General features: G+C 40.8%; 1 protein-coding gene across 2 annotated transcripts; it reads left to right on the top strand.

Annotated features, from left to right (window-relative positions):
- On the top strand, nucleotides 1-19,657 carry SNX3 (sorting nexin 3). 2 transcript variants are annotated; one of them, XM_017828905.1, is made up of 4 exons: nucleotides 1-270; nucleotides 12,409-12,504; nucleotides 12,885-13,009; nucleotides 16,462-19,657. In XM_017828905.1, the coding sequence occupies exons 1-4, from the start codon at nucleotides 109-111 to the stop codon at nucleotides 16,565-16,567; spliced, it is 489 nt and encodes a 162-aa protein (XP_017684394.1). In that variant the 5' UTR covers nucleotides 1-108; the 3' UTR covers nucleotides 16,568-19,657. The 2 variants fall into 2 exon arrangements, with proteins under 2 accessions (XP_017684394.1, XP_017684403.1); XM_017828914.1 differs by lacking the exon at nucleotides 16,462-19,657 and adding an exon at nucleotides 14,143-14,368 and having other exon boundaries at nucleotides 15-270.
- Nucleotides 19,658-19,705: the final 48 nt, after the last annotated feature.

Here is a 19,705-nt window from a genome sequence, read left to right as displayed (position 1 = left end):
GGTGCGCGTTGCCGGGCAGTCAGCTGGCCGCGGAGCGGGCGGGTGGAGCGGTGTTCGGGGCTCGGGGCTCGGTCTGTCGCTCAGGGTGGGAAAGGCGCCCGCTCCGCCATGGCCGAGACGATCGCGGACACCCGACGGCTGATCAGCAAGCCCCAGAACCTGAACGACGCCTACGGGCCCCCCAGCAACTTCCTGGAGATCGACGTGGGCAACCCGCAGACGGTGGGGGTGGGCCGCGGCCGCTTCACCACCTACGAGATCCGCGTCAAGGTGAGGCAGCCCCGGCCCGGTCGCGGGGGTGGCGGTGTCGGGCCCTCCTGTCACCCGGGGCTGGCCGGGGGCGGTGACAGGCTCCCTCCGCCGTGTCCTTCAGGACCCGTGTCGCGCCTGCTGCAGGAGCGGCGCTGGGGGGGCGGTGGCAGAGCCGCAGTGGACTCTTCATCCTCGGCCCGGGGCTCCTTACTCTGTGACGGGCTATTAGGAGTTAAGGCGATCCAGCTCGGTTCAGATAACCATAGGACAACTGCTCTCTCGGCTCTGCTGCGCACAGATTGTCCTTAGACTGAAGCACCGTGTACTGTGAGCAACTGCTTGTCTGTCTTCAGGTAAATAGAGGAGGGCAAACTCTGAGCTGTCTGAGGTGGAGTAATATGGGTGTATCTAGCCTGAGAAGGAGGTCAAGTTCAGGATTCCAATGGTCTCAGAAGATACATAGAGAATGTGTAAATAAATTTAGTGGGCACATGTGCTAGATCAAAGCCAGCTGAAGTGATAAGGTACATGTGTATGGGGCAGGGCTTCCTGGTTTCTTTTGTACCTGAAATAAAATTTTAGTGCTTGATAAATTGGGCTGTTTCTTGCTATGTGCTGCTATCAAGTACTTTTTCTTAGTAGCACTAGGCTCCTTCCTAGCTGGAAGGGTTGTGTGCACTGACTTGCCCCAGAGGCTAGTAGTCTCGAGCTTGAGAAAAGCTATGTGAAGTCATTACTGTGTTCCCTGGTCTTTCATAAACAGAGCCCAGAGCAGTAGACAAACGAAATGCAATATTTACAACGTAGTTCTTACCTGTGGCTGATAGGAACTTGAGGTAGGGAACCCTTTTTGGTCTACATTGCCAGGGATAAGTTGGGTTGAAAAAGATGACCTCTTATAAATTTTTTTTGTTTGTTGGTTTGTGGTTGAGTCTACTGCCTTGTATTGCTTTACTCTGTTAAAGCTGATTGAAACAGGTCAGTTATTACAGTCACTAATAAAGGGGAAAGCTTCACTGACTCCCTGCAAACATTCTCTGAAACAGGAGGTTTTACATATGCCTTCAGAGTAGGGAGGGCTTCAGCTGAGGGCTGCTGCCTTGGTCACTAAAATTCTTTAAACAAGACTTAACCTTGTGTGGATTTTCTGGTTTTAAAGGTCTAAGTTCCCAGCTTAATGTAACCTTACTTAAAAAAGCAAAATCAGCTGAGATCTAAAGCTATTAGAAAGGATACTTTATTTCAAATGCTTATAAATTGTCATGTTCAGTAGCCATTCTTGTGTTTCAGGATGTGTCAGTGGGGCAGGGAGAATAAGTTAACACTCTTGTAGCCTGTGTTCAGCCTCTGTTTGAGGACAAACTAGAACTTGCAGACTTGTGTTGCATTACACTGACCTTATCAGAACACCAGCAGTCCACTTAGCAGAAAGATGTAATTCTACCTTGCTGGAATGTGTTTGCACCTTAAGTTCCTGATGACGTTTCTTTCCATGAGACTGAGCATTTGGAATTGCTGGATCCAGGGAATATGGTACAAAAGGGACTTAGCCATGATATGGCCTTGGGAATGAGAACAAATTTCCTGTGATTAAAAAAAACCACAATAATCTTTTAAAAATCCTCAACTGAAGTTCTTCATCAGAAAGAAAAGCAGAAAAACAGGTTTTGAGACAGATTAGTTTTAGCCTATCTGCTGTTTGGGGTAGAAAATTCTGGATTCCTGTTGTAATGAAGACCAAGAAGTGATTTGGACAAACATACGCTATGATAGCGCTGTGACCTTCCTCTGTTCTTCCTCCCAGTCTGACTACTATGTAAACATTGTGTCCTCCACCCTCCTTGCTTGCATCCTCCTTGCTTGCATCTGTGCATGCCTGTGTACAGGACTGTCTCTTATAATACAGGATCATTCCCTTTCCAGTTGTGCACTGGTGTGCACATAGTGCTGTACGCATAGTTCATAGCTATCATGAGCTGTAAAATTGAATATTATGTCTCTGTGTGCTGGAAGGCTACAGAGCAGCTAATACAAGACACGCAGAATTATGTTCACTGTCTAAACTCGTATCAATTAACTGCTTCTCAGCAGAACATGGACCATGTTACTAATATGCAAGTTTCATCATGGAAGAAGAATTCAAGCTTTAATTGCTGTGGTATTATATTTATAAAAGGTAGGCCTAGTACTATAAGCTGCTTCTCAGAGTGTGGCAGACAACAGCCACCAGCTAGCCTCTGTCTTTGACAAGTGCTTGTGGTCATAGAAAGTAAGAAAGTAAGCAGCTGACATTGACAGTTTACCCCAGCAGTGCCAGTAGTGGAAATAGAACAAACCTGAGAAGATGGTGTGAGTTATCTGTGTCATATCTGGAAAGCTGTGTCTTCAACTAACACCAGCATTAAAATGTTAAGTGTGCAGAAATGGAAGGCTTAACTGCTGCCAGATTCTGGAGAAAGCAGCTTCATGTTATGGCTGGAGATCATGCTAAGCTAGAAATATTGTGAGAGAGGACATTGAGATTCAAGTTTTTGTTGAGGCAAGTAGACTTGTACCATTGTCGCGGTGTTTACAAACTCTGTCCAAGCGTAATTCTATCTTTGTTTGAATCTAAAAGCTTAACTTTTTTTTTCTTTTTGTTTGAAAGACTGAGCTTGCTAGCAGACTCTTGAACTGATATCTGTTAACGAGTATCTTGCAAAAAGTACGTGTGAAATACTGCAGAGTTTCCCCAAAGCTTTTACTGGCAAGCTTTGTACTGGTAGTGCAGCTGAAGCAACAAGTGGAACAACCTCATGCTTTAGTTCTTCTATTGCTGTACTCATCAGCTTCTGGTGGAAGTTGGAACGCCTAATGGGAAACTCTGAAGTTTTGGATAGACTCCTGAACAGTACACAACTGCTTAAGCAAGTCAATAATATTTTGGTACTTAGGAAGGTTTTTCACAGCGAATGTCTTTGTGAAGGGTTGCTGTGAATTTTGGTAAGTGCATGGTGCTTTGACAAGGATTTAAGATCTCTTAAGAGGATTGCTGCAGGTAGACCTTATACAGCACTTCTAGCTGGACAGCTTACTTCACAGATGGACACTTGGCCAAAGTATTGACTTTCTGAGCCTGAACTTACATTAAATAACAGTCTGTTCTTGGCAAGCTGAACAAGGTGATGACAGAAAGCTTTCCACTGTAGCAACCACTGTAAGGCATACAATGTGGCAGTGTGCCACCACAGTGCAGCCCAGCAATAAAAGTCAAATGTCTTGCTCAGAAATGGTAAGTGATAGAAAATGCCATCCTGGCAGTGCTGAAATGGCAAATCTGAGTGGGTCGTGTTTTTGATGGGGTACTTGAGAACTTGTCAGTAGAATTAGGCAGTGAGTTTGTACCATTCTAAAGTGTCCTTTGTGTGTGATGGCTTAGGGTAAGCCAAAACGGAGATAATGCAGTAGGGTATAAAGTTCCAAGTGCTTTTTCTAGTGAAATAAACTTGATAAAGTACTCATCTCATCTAAAGTCATCTAAATGATCACAGTATGGTGACAGTATTTAAAACTAACATTGTCAGCTAGACCGCCTGCTAAAGTAATACTGCAAACTACTTCACTGCCCTTACCTCTTGAGGAAAGGTGTGAACCAACAGGTAAGTTCTCGGTGTAAATACTCTTCCACGCTGTTTCTCATAAGTCTTTACTAGCTGTTCCCTCCTACTTGTTAAACCTTGTCAGGGTGGGCTTGTGCACGTCAACACTCTTCAATGAGGGCGTGCAAATACATGTTACTATTTATGGGCTGTAAGTCAGTCCTCTCCCTGAATTCCAGGAAACAAACGTAGAACAAATGGCAGTTGTCATATTATCGTCCTACAGCATGTCTTTAGTCCCCAGTCCAGTTCCAGGTATCATTTGTCTTATGCTGTAGTTGAGACACAGTTTTCTTGATAAGTGGGTCAAAAGGAAGGTCTTTGCTCAACAGATTCTCTGCAATAGCTTCAGCTCTTAAATCCTTTAAGGAGACAAGACTTAAGCTTTACAAGCTAACTCTGATCCAGCAACTGGTGACACACGTCAGAGCCATACACCCACTGTGGTGGCAGTGCCATAGGAGGTAAACACATTGGTTAGAATACTGTCAACAGAGCGTATGGGTATCCAGGAACTTGCTACATGTGGGGAAATATCCCTTTGTTAATGCTATTTCATCTGTTACTGTTTCTGTAGAAGTAAAAGTGGCTTCTGTGCTGCCCATTTTGATTGGGTTTGTCACCTAAGCTAAAAGATTAAATTATCTGTTTATGGTTAGTGAGAACTTGCAGGGAAGTCGTTGGTATTCAAACTGACAGAACTCAAACAAAACACCTGTTACAGGAGCTATTAGTCCAAGTAGTTAAAGAATTTTTTTTGGTCAAACCAAAGTCAAACTAATAGCCTTTGTCTTCTTAGTTCTGTTCTTTAATGTTCAATGGCCTGTTGCCTCTAATCAGTATTGTTAAACTCAGAACTAAGGTATACCTTAGCTTTTCAAGGTTCTCTAGTGCAGTGGCTTGTCTTAAGGTGTAGAAAGGTACTGTCTTGCTGCTGTGCTTTCAGATGTTGTGAAATGGATCACTTGAGTGGCATCAATGCTCTTTAAGGCAGCAGTCACCTTTCCTGTATCTCCTGCAGAAAGACTTCTGTAGACCTGCAGAGGTACTTGACACTGTAGGTCCAGTGTGGGGAAGGAAATGAACACACAGGCTGTGAAGTGCCTGCAGTGTTAAGAATAGTATTGGTTTCAAAGGATTGGGGAAGTATATCCAAGTACTGCTGAACTTGAGACGCTTTTGAAAGTCTGTTCTCCTCTTAACCCATTTTTTCAAGACTTAGCTTGGATACAATATTTACATTTCAGCATATTTATAGTAGTGTGAATTGAGTGACTGATTTGAGTCTCACTGCTGTGATCAAATCAAGTCAGAGTAAGACAGTAAATGAACTGAAAGTATAACTTGCTCAGAAAGCACTTGTCTTATGCCATGTGTTGCAAAGTGGTGCTCTTTATCTGATGAATGTGTCTTTGAAATGGTCTGTCCTTGAACGGTACCAAATCTCCTGTTCTTCATGTGTTTGGCAGGGTTTGAAGATGCAGATTCCCCCACCATGAGAAGAATCAAATCTGCCTTTGATGTAGTTGACTTCAGCACTGTAGAGTTTCACAGCTGAAGCTTGTGGTGGAGTAATGACTAAACACTGACTCAGTGTGGATGTGTTTAGGGATGCATAATCTGCAGTAATTCTTTATTTCGTTACTACTGGAATCTTACATAACACCGCAAATCTTCTCTAACTGGAGTAAATTGTGCTTTTAATGCCCTTTTCTAGGCACTGCTACCAGTTAGATATTTTCAGACTCCTCTTAAAAGAATAAAAATGCAGTGATTCAGGTGACTTTGTTTTTCTGTTCTACAGCCCAGATACGGCACATTTACAAACATTAACAGCTCCTTCAAGCAGTAGTTCAGAAAAGGATAGCTGGAAGGCTAAGAACTTCCAAGGACACTGGCTAGGGAGATAGAGAAGTGGAATGGCTTGGATGAAAGAAACTTCCAAAGCAAGGGGAGTTGATTTACAAGTCTATTGCTATATTTGCTTTGAGCAGCTGTTTTTTCTGTAGAGGTTTGTGATTAAACTAGGTTCAAGAGCCTGGTCCAAAGGTACTGAACTAGTTTTGCATTGCTCTGTGTTACTGTGTAAATAAAATAACCAAGTCTCTGAACAGTGCTTCTTATTAGTGACTTGAAGTCCTTTTATTTCAGCACGCACAGTGTGGATCTTGCTTGTCATGTATTAAGATTACACTTTAGTACAGTGTGGAACAGACCAAATCAAATGAGAAAATGACTAATCTTTGTAGGACGGTGGCTGTCATCCAGGTAGGCATGTGATGCCAGAGAGTTTTGATACGTGTTTATTTTTAGATGGCTTGCTGAAAAAGTGTAAGCTTGAACTTTAGAGCAGTCAGGTCTCTGCTGCTTTTCATCTGGGGTAATAAATCTGTGCTGCATCATTTATGTCTTCTAACGGTAAGGGAAGTATTTTATTTAAAGTTTTTTCACTTGGTATTGCAATGCCAGTTGCACTACTGGAGGCTATTTAACTAAGTACATAATCCAAATGCCCTGTGAGGCTATAGCACTGAGTGAGGGGTCTGAAGTTGCTATTGTTGCTGTAACTTTTAATGTGAAAAGGATGAAAAAGCCCTAACCTTCTAGTCAAAGTATTAAAACAAGTGTTTTACCAACTGAAAATGGGTCCATGAAGTGTTCCGTCTGTGGGTATTTCTTGAGAATCCAATTCAAAACTTCCATATGCCCCAGAAGGTTCTCCCATATGACAGTATAGTTTGTATTGGCCACAAAGCCCATCTTGAAAGTGTAACTATTAACTCGTGTATAGCAGCTTTACTCTAAAATCCAGAACAAAATGGACCTGTACATTAAATGGTTTAAAGCCACCTCTATACATGGGAAAAAAGCTTCCAAGATTATTTCCATGGGCCTAAGCTGCAGCACCTTCTAAGCATTAGGATATGCTACAAATTAATGAGCTAAAGGAGTCAGAAGCCTTTCTGCAGCTTTTAGTGGCTACTTAAGAATGTGAATGTTACTGCTCCAGTAAAACTGGAAATATGAAGAGAAATTTCTGCTACTTAATAGATCTATTCTATACTAGTTGCTTACCTCCCTTTTCTTGCCTGGTTGAAGTACAGGGATACTGGACTGTCTCTAGCTCACAAAGCACAGTAAAGCTTTTGTTCCTGATAAAAAATGATCAATTACAGCAATTCACTGATTTTTTTTCATCCCTGTTTGACTGTAGCTGGCAGATGTCAGCTAATGATGCTGAAGTGTCAACTTAATGTGATCCCACTTCAGTCACTCTCAGTGAGGAATGAATGGGAACATTACAGTAGGCCAAATCAGAGCATATGGCCGTTATACCTTGCGGTTGTGTAAAAGTAGCAATCCCTTCTCTTTCAAATGAGTATTTGATATTTCAAAAGAGGCTTTGGCTTGCTAACCCTGTGAAATAATTATTTAGAATTACTAATTCTGTTTGGGTGTTATAAAATTTGTTGCCTGAGTCCTTCTTAAAGTCAGCTCCTGTTTTTACCTTTGGCTTCTGAGTATGGAACCTGAAGAATAAAGAGTCACTAAACAATCTGTTTTTCTCGACTTACCCTGCTTTGAGCCTTTTGACCACGGCTCACCATAATTCAGTTGTTTGAATTGATGTTGCTGAACTTGATCAGGTGATGATAGATGCTTTTTGGCAAAAACCTAGACATGCCTATGCTCATTTTCAGAGAGCAACTCTGAGCTCAAGGCACTGGACTTGGTAAAGGTTAACTCTTGTCTAAAGACTGATAGTCCCTCTTGCATGGCTATTAGGATTTTACTGCCTTGTTTTTAAGGTGGAAAACATCCTAGCTCTGTATCTCATTACTGCGTAGTGGGAAGCTCTATAGTTCTTGGTATAGTTTAAGTCAGCATTGTTTAAAACTTAAGTGTACACATGGTCAGATTTTTCAGTGTTCTATTAACTTTATATTTTTTTAATATAATGTACCTTCAGTAGATCTGGACACCTAGTGGAGAAAAGGAAAGGTTTAGACAAAAGGACTGAAACTTAGAAAAATAACAATGTCTTATCTGACATTTTGCAGTGGGAAAGAAGCTTTCCTTCAGTAAGGTACCCAGCAAAAATCTAAACTTCTAGAAACTGAAGTTTAGAGCATGTTTTCCTTCTTTTTTGCTTTTTGTAAGTGTAGGAAATAGAGAGGTAGCTGCTTATGTTGAGTCAGGAAGGAAACAAACCACTGGCAAGGTTTCTGCAATAACAGTGGACTGCTGAAGCCAGTTTCTTGCACTAAAGGACAGCAGGCTCTTGTTTTAAGAAAATCATAATACTTTTTTATCCAGCCTGAATGCTATTTACTGTGATACCCCAGAGCTCCCTTTGACTGACTGTAAGTGTAGTCAAAGGGTGTAGTCTCTTGACAAAGATTACAGCTTGTATGAAGAGACAGTAAGATGCTTGAATTTAGCTTCTGAGAGTCAAAGCCACAAGCTTCTATCAAAAGTGAGCTGTGTGCTTTCTTTTGCTCTATTTTAATGGAAATAGAGTTCTTGCAAGGCTACCATAAGCTACTTGAAAAGATGACATCAAAGTAGGTGCTGTGGCAACAGAGCAGCTTTATTCTTGGTCTGTTAGGAGCATGGGCAATGCAGTGCTGCTGGTGTGTGTTATGTTGGCAGATGAGGAAATTAATCAAATTTTGTTTGTGAAAGTCTCCTCACTTGTATATAGAAACAATTTCTAGACTTCTAACTGTCTAGCTTGGAGATTGGCTGTAGTAACAGCTAGAAGACTGTTACCTGGTTATCCAAGCTACCGTCCTAGGACTGTCATTTGCTTCTGAGATGAATTGGGAGCCTCCTGAGCTTGGAATTGGACTCAAAGTTGAATATGTAATAATAACATAAATGTAGCTGAAGAAACATGCTCACTGTGAATACAGGTTTTGCCCTGAAGTCTATTAGCAAGCAATCAGTGCTTCCCACTACTAGTTTGTTGAGCACTAGCCAAATGGCTGTAGAAACTTTTTGGCATCTAAGTGGAAAAATGTAGGAGTGACTTAGGGGTCTGGCTTTGTCATCAGTTGTTTAACTATGTAATGTAACTTGGCACCCATTTTGACAATGTACATTGCAGTGTGCTGGCTTGGCCATTAACTCCTCCAGCAGAATACAGGCTGTTAGTTTGACAGTAGTCAGAGAAAGCCTAATGGTGTCTACATGTAGTCTAATACAGAGACAGTGCTACACAGAATCTGTCTCAGCATCTTTCTGTGGCTTAGGATTTTGGGCTGTGTGCGATTTCTGCAGAGCTGGTTTATTGGTCCTCCTGCGAGGGTGCTTTATCTGCGATTCTGACTAGTGATTTTGGTTGCCTAATATCTTAGGTGATGCATAATCCTTTCAGGTTGAGGGCTTGCATTCAAACTGCTAAGAGACATGATTTTGGACTAGGAAGTTCTTGAATTTTTTTTTCCCCAAATGATATGATTATTACACTGCAGAAGAAGCAACTGCTGCTGTAATTCTGCTGAATTTATCAGAGGAATGAGCTGTGCTCCAGGGACTGTGCCAAACTGGGTCATGAGTTTCATTATAGTAGACTTTGCAGGTCAGCAGGCCAGAAAACCAACACTATAATGTTGAATGAGCATGGGCAGAAATGCTTGTAAAAATAAAATTAGGCTGACTTCAAGTTTTGTGCCTTACTCTTGTCTCTGTTCTAGCAGGCAAACAAAGCACTAGCAGTGCTCTGAATAGCTATTGGCACCTTAGTGACTAAACAAGGATAACTCTCAACATAAAATGTGAAGCAGAGCATAACATTTTTGATATCCTGCATGATCTTGAAGTGACTCTTTAAGTTTCTGTTGACACTTCAGGACTGTCTCCTTCTACCAAATTCTTGTCCATTGATAGCCCATACTTCAGGAGCTGTCTTTGCTTAATGAAAACTATCTCTCCATGGTAGATGAAGGCAGTAGTACATGCAGAAACCCTTCCTACTGAAGGGCAATAATCCTTAGTGAGAAAGGCCCATATAGTAACTTCAGGTGTGAATATAATGTCAGGGGACCTAAGATGTAAGTGGGTTAAGCAGTATAAAACAGGACTCTCAAATTGCTTTTTTAAATAGATCCTAAACATGAGGTTTAGAAATTGATCTCAACAGATAGCTCAATTTCATATCCAGACCAGAGGACAGGGAATATATACTTTAGCATATAGTTGTCAAAATGTGACTTGTAAGACATTTAATTTAATGAATGCCTTTTGACATACTTTTCAGTCTGAACATTTCCAGTGCTTATGATCAAGATTGGAGAAGATTTTTTAACTCAAAAGGAAAACAAAGGACTCTGTCCTTTCCTTCAGCTTGCTAGCTGGGCTAGCATGTCAAAAGTTCAAAAGGGAATGTAGAAGGTAAAGTGAGCTCAATTGGCACTTCTACCACCACATTGTACCTGTAAGCCTGATATGTTGTTTAGAGATTAACTTTATAGACTTCATGCCTAGAAGCATGAAAAGAGTTCCTGAAGACCTGGGAATTCATTGGTTTTTAATTGCTTTTATCCAGTCCTAATCCCTCTTGTAAGTAACTTGAGAGGAGAAAGGAGTATTTTCTGCAGGTGAGAACATATTTGTTAAATATTGTAAAGGACATTTTCTACCTGAAACACTGACAGAGAGTTGATGTAATGTGTAAGGGTGAATTTGGTTAAAAAGCCAATAGCTGAAAGCAGAGGAAAATATTCCAGTACTTAACTCCAGGGAATCTCCTTCATGTACTCTGGGAGACCCATATTCACTCTTGAGTATTCTTACCCTCAAGACAAGAGTGTTTATTTATAAATCCTGACTTCTGGCATAAGTCTTAAGTGCAATTTTATTATTAGTGTCTTGCCTGATCAACAATATTTTACCTGGGAAAGAGAGCTTGAATACTTTTAAACATTTATCAATAACATTGCATAACAAAATACTGTTCTGTACTTTACCACTTGTAAATTTTGGACTAACTTGCATAATGTGAAAGTGCACAACCAACTTCTCAAGTACTTTTGAACTGTGACAGCCAGAAACTTGTTGTTGGCTGGCAACAACCCATAGTGACAGGTCTGCCTAGTGCAGGAATTAAAGCTGTAATTAAACTTGTTTTGAGCAGCCAAAATTATTGCCCAGTGATAGCTTAAGCATAACATCCTATGAAAGTTATTGTGTAGGGATATCCACTCAAACTGTGATCAGATCCTGAGTGAGATGGTTTACGAGATAAAAAAATAAACCAACAAAAAGTAAAAGGCACTAGCAGAGAATGACTACTGAGCATCTGTCAGCAGGAAGACTGGGGGGTAACTCTAGTCCCATGTGAACATCAGCTTCCAAGGGTGCTCCTCAAGACTCTTTAAAGGCATACGAAGACTAGTAGTGAATGTGCAGTCTGACAACAGTAGGCTTTATTTTGTTGCTCCTGGTTGTGCATGGCAATTACAGCCTCATGGTCTTACTTGTAGGAAGTCATAACTCCTAGAAACGTTTTTGTAGTGTTCTAGCCAGTTTGCTGATGACACTAAATTTCAGAATATGGTCTTGGAACTTTTCATTCTGGGCCTGTCATTAAGAGAGGACTCTCCTAATGTCTACTTTTAAAATAACGTGCAAGTTGGATTGCAACAGTGGGATTACACTGCACCCAAGAATGAACAGAAGTAATACAGGCTCTCTCACAAGTTAGTGTAAGGACTTGTATCAGGGTGCTTGTATATGTAACATGGTCTTGTGCAGCACTAAAACCTTGCTTCATTTGATGTCTCTTTCAAGGGTGTTAGAGGTGGGTGCTGGCTCCTAGCCTTGTTCAGCAAAGTTCTCCCTAATGTCCGTAATCACACTCTACTTAGTTTAACTTTGTAGTCAAATAGTCTGATTTCTTCAGCACTGAATGTTGTATTGCATCTCAGCCTTGTTAGCTTCTTTGGAGCTACCCAAACTTGGCAGCTCGTGCTATCAAATCTTCATCTGTCCTAGATGGATTCACTGTAGGACTTACTGGTTTTGCTTCTAAAGATGTTGGAGGTCATGATTTATCAGGGAGTAGAAAAGTACAGGATGCTTGGTTCGTGTCCTATGCTGGTATCTGAAACGCAGCCTTCAATGCAGTAAGAGAAGCCTGTGTGGATTAAGAAGACTTTCTTCCCCTTCCCTCCTCACCTCCAATTTTGTACATATTGGGGATCCAGCTCCTAACAGAGTTGCTTGTGCAACCTTAGAACTATCTCAAGTGGCCAGCAAATCAGATATTTTGCTAGGTGATAGATGACAAAATACCCGTGATAAGGATGCCATATAAATGAGGCTCACAGTTACGCAGTTTGAGGTACAGCTTACTCATGTAGCTTAGAGCTTTATTTATATTTCAGTGTCTTGAGTGTTTCTCAATACTGTTGTTGTTGCCTAAATGGAAGTAATGTGTAACTTAACAGCTTGGTTCTTCTGGTTATCAAAACTTCTAATCTATCTAATCAACAGCTTGTGTTCTTATTTTTAGACAAATCTACCCATATTCAAATTGAAAGAATCTACAGTCAGAAGAAGATATAGTGACTTTGAATGGCTAAGGAATGAACTAGAAAGAGAAAGCAAGGTGAGTAAAGTGAAAGGTAAATACAAGTCTTCATACAAAGAGTAATGATGCTGAAATGTTATCGCCATGTTATAAAGCATATATCATATGGAGCAGATACTGTGGTTGAAAATGTCCAGAAATAAACCAGTGTGTCAGTCTTTTTATCAAGCCTCAGTTTTACAATGCTAGAGGCTGTTTTAATGGTTTCAGGTTAATTCAGAGTTAAACTACTTGAATTCACCTTACCTCTTTGGACAGATACTGGTCTTCTCTGCTCATATTTTATTACTTTATTAGGGATGTGATTGATGAGTTGAGTCCTCTAGGAGGAAGAGGTGGAACAGGTGTATGAACTTGCTTATAGGCTGCACTTCAGGACACTTCTGTAAATCTTTCAGGTTGTGGTACCACCTCTACCAGGAAAAGCACTTCTCCGTCAGCTTCCCTTCCGAGGAGATGATGGTATATTTGATGATTCCTTTATAGAGGAAAGGAAGCAGGCTCTTGAACAGTTCATAAACAAGTAAGTGTTGGCTCTAGTTATCTAGAGACAAACCCAGAACTCCGCTCTGGAAAATTACATTAAAGCTACTAATCCTCTAACTCTGGTAACTGCACTAAGTTCAGAATATTAACTTTCACATAATCTTGCAGGAGGACATACTAACATTGCTCATCCAGTGTTTAGTTTGGATATCTTAATGCTTACCTGAACAGCTGAAATGACTGTTAGTATTGTTGTTAATTTATGCAAATTGCTACTAAAATTACAGCACTCAAAATAGTTCTACTTTATAATTTCTGAAAGAGTATCCTCCACTGTATGAACAATGGAGCTTACAATGGGGTTACAGCAGTTTACTTTGATAGCAGATGTGAGGTATTATCAGCTTGTGTAATGATGCATATTTTCTCTAATCATCATGAGAATCTTTCTGAAGATGTAAAAACACTAGGTAGGCATGCATAGTTTGAAATAGACACTTTGGGTTTTGTCACTGCCTTTCAAAAGGTGAGCAGAAATTATAGTAGCAAAGTATTATGATTCCATTTCTGCCATCTGACACTACTAACAGCTGTCTGTACACGAACCTGAGTAGCTGGTTTAATCTCTTTAACAATGTGGACCCAAGCTGTGGGTAAGAAGGAGTTGCTGTCAGTTAATCAGCTCTTTTGGTCTATAGACTCAACGCTGTTCAGACCAACTGGATTTGAGACTGCTCCCTTTAAAAGTTCAAGCTTGTCAGTTCCTCTAGCTTTCTAATCTTGTTCAACAGTTATGTTGTTTAACAGAGGATGCCTGTGAGTTACACAAGAACTTAAGAGAATATACTTGTCAGCTACTGTTAGTCAGTTCAGGCATGTGTCTTGGAGCTGCAAGTGACTAGTTTACTAAAACTCTCTGTTTTGTGCAAGTAAGTGTGACCATATGAAATCTCTTCGGTTTTTCTTCACATAGTTGCTTGGTAGCTCAATTTAGAGGTATCGATAATGATTCTGAGCAGGTAACATGCTTCAGACTGTTCTTTGTGCTGTTCAAAGACAAACGAAATGAACTTCCAAGGCATCCAATAGTAAAATGGAACTTTTTTGGTTTTTTTAATGCTGTAAAATCAAGGCAGTCATGACTGTAAAGTACAACTTTTGTCCACGCAGGCTTGGAACTCTATCTTAAATGGTGAAGAAGTGCAAACTTTTGTATGCCAAGCCTAGCAACATGTGTGCAAGAGGGCTGTTTGTGTTCTGAAGCAGCTGAAACAGTCATCTTACCTTGACTCTCTGAAAAACTCAGTATAGCTGACAGAAATGAAGTGGTCAATTTATGGGCATCACTTGTTCAGTCCTACAGCAAGTAATAAATTGATTTTGTGAAAGTGTAAAATTTCTTGGTTAATTTTTCCTCCTTTGAAACATAAAAGCAGATTGTTAATATAGCTGCTGATGTAGTGGCAGACTTGAGTACAGCTGGAATAGGACTTTTCAGGCACAACTCGTAACTATTCAACCTCATCAATTTATTCTAATGGCATGACCAACTCAGTAAGCAAATATTACTAAAGAATTGAACCACGTAGAAACCTTAAGGCTTCTACCAAGTACTCTGGGTACTAGTAAATTAGACCTGAATGACCTGAAGGTCATTTGCATAGTACATTCACATTATTGCGCTCTCAATGCTGGTCTTTGCTTCTAGAACTGGAGTTCCTCAGATAATTTATATCACTGTAACAAAAAAAAGTATCTTAGTGCACCAATGCCAATTCTTGATATCCAGTAGTGCTGAGATGGATATTATTGAGAAGCTTTGCCTCTCTAGGTGTGAAATCTAAATCAAGACAGTACACCTTATTTGAGTCAGCTGTCTTAGGCCAGCTTGCTGGCACCACCATCAGTAGTACGTACAATGACATTCAAGGGATGTCTGTGTCTCAACATTGTTGTCTGCCTGAACCTGACTTTGAGATACATGAAAATTCTTGAAGTAACAGCTGCTACTTGTAAGGATCACCTTTGTGAAAAATATTGAGGGAAAGTCAATGCAGAGCAAGGTATTCCAGTTGAATCTGGGATCAGATCTAGTCTTGCACTTTCCAAGCCTTCCTGAAAGGGAGAAGAAATATGCTGCTTCCTCATCATCCTCTCCTATATATCTTTCCCTTGAAGTTCAAGGCCAGCAACTTCAGTCTGATGAGGGTAAGAAACTCTAACTAGTTATTCTAGACTATCATCCTTGTGAACTAGTGCTTAAGCCTACTGGCCGTTTACTAGAACCAACAAGATTGATAAGTTTTATAAGTGCACTTGAAATAATCATCGGTACTGAATAGGAGAACTTAGCTTCCTCATTACAGGTCACCCTCAATGACAAGTGAATATGTCCTGTGGTGAAATAAACACTGATAGATAAATTTGGAGAAGATGCACAGAAGTTCTTGGAAGTACTGGTGGTGAGCTGCTGGAGCTTACTGTGTATTACATGTGTTCAACTAGATCACTTCCGTTAAGAGTAGAAATGTTCTGACAGATATGGAGGCCATAAGGCTGACACAAGCAGCCCTAGGGAGGATGGGGGACTTTTTCTCTTAGAGTCAGAAGTCTCTCTTGATTGAGCAAACTGGATGTAGCTTTTTTAAACCAAACTGCTTTACGTTTTCATGTTCATAAGTTTCATGTTCATGATCAACTTTCAGGTATCTGATTCCCTTGGATTTTTACCAACACAAGAGTCTGCATGGTATTTTAAGGGTTTGAATGCAGTACCTTGTGGTTTACTTCCAAGTTTGGGAGTGTCTTCTAATTCAATTTCAGCCCCTTTCCTATTAAAAGGATGGTGTCTCAGTTTATGTGTGAAACAAAACCTACAGTACAGATACTGGTCTCTCCTAGAGCAGACGAACTCTGTCTACTGTGTTTGATAGTTAAGACACATGCAGTGAACAGAACCCTCTGGCTTCCCTACAGGAGAGGAGCACTGACGGAGCGGAATCACTGCCCGGAGCAGTGCTGGAGCCTTCAGAAGGCCTTCACACCCCCTGGTGGAGCAAGGCTTCAGCTCTGCCGGGGCGAACTGCTGCTCAGTGGGATGAGAACTGAGTGGATAAGCAGCCTTTAGAAGAGGGTCCTGTGGCACAGGTGTCAAGACCTGTAAAAAAAAATCCATTTGCCTTCCTTAACTCCAGATTCCCTAATGTTAGGATGGCACTTGGATAATCCCATCAATTGCAGGTGATAAATGATGACATAACATGCTTCCAGATGATCAGAGGTAGCTCACAGTTCCTACGAACTAACTTCATCAGGGGGAGCATGACGAATCTTGCTGCTAGACATCATTCTAGTTGCCAGCAGCGAACTGAAGGTGGGATTCATGCCTAAGTGCAGAACAATAGGTTACTGGTACAAAACCTCGGTCTCCTGGCTAGCTGCAAGTAGGCTCGATTGGTTGACACTAATGCTTGTTTTTTTCCTCTCCAGGGTTGCAGGCCACCCACTGGCACAGAATGAGCGCTGTCTTCACATGTTCTTACAAGATGAAGTAATAGACAAAAACTACACACCATCCAAAATAAGGCATACTTGAATTCTAAAACCGTCTTCTTAAACATTAGTGGTTCTTAGGCTTGGTTTTAAGAGGTTATAGTTTGTCTTAGCATGCTGAGGATGAACAGGCACGAAGTCTCCAGTAACACCAGTACACTGCTTGGTCTTTGCATATGCTTTATAGCATTTAAGAACTCACTTGTCTTCTAGCTAACTCGCTCTGAATCCTTCATTTAAGAGTATTATACTATGAGACCATCCATCCACCCCCTGCAGCATCTCACAAACCCTTCCACTATTATTTGCAATGACTTAACAATGTTTACTGACTTGGCCTTACTTGAACTTTCACAATTGTAGTGTCACGTGTTCACTTGTATTTGACTAAACTGCTATGCTGTTTTTGAGGTAGTCACCTGTCTGAATGTCTGTAGAAAGACTGCTTTATTTCTGATATCCTGTGTGAGAAACACTTATGCAATTGTCTTCAAGCTTGTAAAACACTTTATACTGAAGTAATGAGGGAATTATCTTTATATTCTGTAAAAGGAAAAAATCAAATTTATATACTAAAGTAACTTGTCTAAAGTTTTGAAATAAAAGTGAAAATGCACTTCAAATGTTTTGTCACTCTTGACCTTGAGCGTGGGGTATCTCATGCTTTCTGAGAAGCAGGGATTTGACTATACTAACTGAACTGGTGTTACAGCCTTGCTGTGATGCTCTTCCACAATGTAGTTTGGTATTACTAACAGTGAGCACTAAGAACCCTGAGGCGATGGCACTCACTCTGCAAGTGTTAAAGAACATATGAAGGCTGTTCCTGTGGTGTGGAGCCAAAGCTGGAATACCATTCATGGTAGGTAGTCAACAGATCTGTGACTTTAGTAACTTTGGGGAAAGAGTACCTTTCTGCTTGGCGTGAGAAGCATCAGTCTAGCTTCAACTAGCTGGTGAAAACTATACCATCCTATAGAGAAAGGAATGTTGACATAACTTCATTCCTAGATAAAAGTAGCTCTGCTCTACAATTACAGTTAGGGACATGAAATCCGGTAAGTCTGCTCTGAGATGTGACATAGCCCACTTCCCAAAAGGAGGGGTAAGCTGCAACACTGTGCTTGTGTGACCACTGGTGCACTGCAGATAGTCAGCAACTGAACTGCAGTTCACAAGCAGCACTTCTGAGGTTGACTTTTTCATGAGAAAGAAGTGAGCTGGAAAAGCTTGCTTAGTCTTCCACATGTGACACACAATTTACCTATCCATCTTGAAAACAGATTCAAGAATATTCCAGTAGCAATCTGCTCTAGTGTTTTGTGCTGCTTGGTAGCTACATGTTGGCTTAGACTTGGCTCTGCTGCTTTTTTTCTTCTTGCAATACTACTTATCGCTGTCAAGAGCATCCTACAAACTTGCTGACAAAAGTTATTAGCTTCTTTTTACTAAGGCCACTAACCTCATTTTTGGAAATCTGAATCTCAAAGACTTAACTGACAAAGCAGTGGTGGCCAACTGGATGACATATAGTACTAGTGATTAGCTACACTGAATAGATAGGTGTTTGAATAATTGCTCTTTCCACCTCGTACTTAACTAAGACTGTGCTGATTCTCTCTAATGGTCCCACTCGTTAAACCAGGGACCAAAACTGACCGAGTCCACTTGCAGCCCGGGGATGTCCAGCTTTTCAAGATGTTTGTCATAATGTAAAATTCCCTGTGCTTGTTGAATCACACTTAAAAGTTGAATTACTCTTGAAAAAGGGGAAAGAAGGGTTAAATGTATATGTAGTTTCATTATGTAGGTTTATATACAGTAAGATGATCTTTTTCTCTTCTCAAACATTCTTTTATGAGAAGTGCTTCTCTCAGAAATGAAAGTAAATGCCTCATACCTAAAATATGATGACACAGTCTGTATCATTTGCCAGGAAAAGAAAAAAAAATAAGCCAAAGAGGGAAAAACTGCATGCTTGATGTCAAAGTATTCCTATTTCCAAAGTGAGGACTTTAGAGTGTTAGCCTCTGAGAATTACAGGACTCTGTGATATTACCTGGCCTTAAGTCCTTTAAAGCTAACTAGATACCCTAAATGTAGTGTAGTGTACTGGTTCTGCTTCTGTGCAATCTGCTGTAGTGGGAGAAAGACATAGTCTGAGATTAGCTGTGCATAAACCACAGGGATCTGGGCATTGTTCCCAGCTCGTGAGTCTTTTAAAACAATTCTGCAGCTGGGCTAAGTTCTGCAGGTAAGAGGGTGAGATATGGGTGTGCTCCCATTGTTCTGCCTGTTTTGCAGCTGGAAGAGAGCCAGTACGCTCTGTTTTGTCCTCGAGCTTGGGTGAGGTAGGGACTACAGCACACTGCAGAGCGCGGTTGCCTGGTTGCCTTGCAGCAGGGATGCAGTTCACGTTGATTGCTGCTCTGGGACAGCAGCATGAGTCTTACTGAAATGAATGTTCTTTGATGGGTTCTGTGCAACACTGAGTTCAACTTCTTTAGCTTATAAACTGAATTGTCACAGAGTAGAGAACCACAGTTGATTTTTCTGCCCTATCTGGTTATTCCTATTGTAGAGAGCAGAAAATGGTATAAGGTTATTACAGATGCAGGAAGAATGGTTTATAAAGTGTTGGTTTCTTTTTAAGAAAGTGCTGTGCCCTGTGGTAAAGGCATTCTCAAGTGCTCCATGCTAGTTTGTATAGATGATGTTTTGAGGTCCTGTAGTCTGCACTTTGTCTCACTGGACTTATCCAAACACTTGTCTTGTGTACTTTATGATCTGGTTGTCTTGGAAAAGATAGAATGTGAGACCTAGCAGAGTGCAAATGGAAGAGAGCTGGGGTGAAAACACATGAGAATTTTGAGCTTGGAAGTCAACAGAGCTAAGATTGCACTCATGACCTATACTCCTTGACACTGCAAATCAATGACCCATTAATATACACTGTATATTTCTACCTGTCATTTTAACATGCATGACTCTTCAGTCACTCATTGCCATATGAACAGTGTATTTCCCTTCTCCTCTTGCCAGCTTTTTCTGTTGACTAGGAGTTGCTTACCTCTTTCTTTGGTGTGATTACACAATTGGGCACCTTAATAAAACCTCAATCTTTTTAATTGAAGCAGTGCTTTTGTACTCATCATCCTTTGTTAGTTGCGCAATTCACCAA

Source organism: Lepidothrix coronata, unplaced genomic scaffold (assembly GCF_001604755.1).
Source record: "Lepidothrix coronata isolate B3197 unplaced genomic scaffold, Lepidothrix_coronata-1.0 Scaffold5, whole genome shotgun sequence".
NCBI lineage: Eukaryota > Metazoa > Chordata > Aves > Passeriformes > Pipridae > Lepidothrix > Lepidothrix coronata.
The sequence above is the reverse complement of the archived record's forward strand: the minus strand, read 5'-3'. Positions and strand labels throughout refer to the sequence as shown.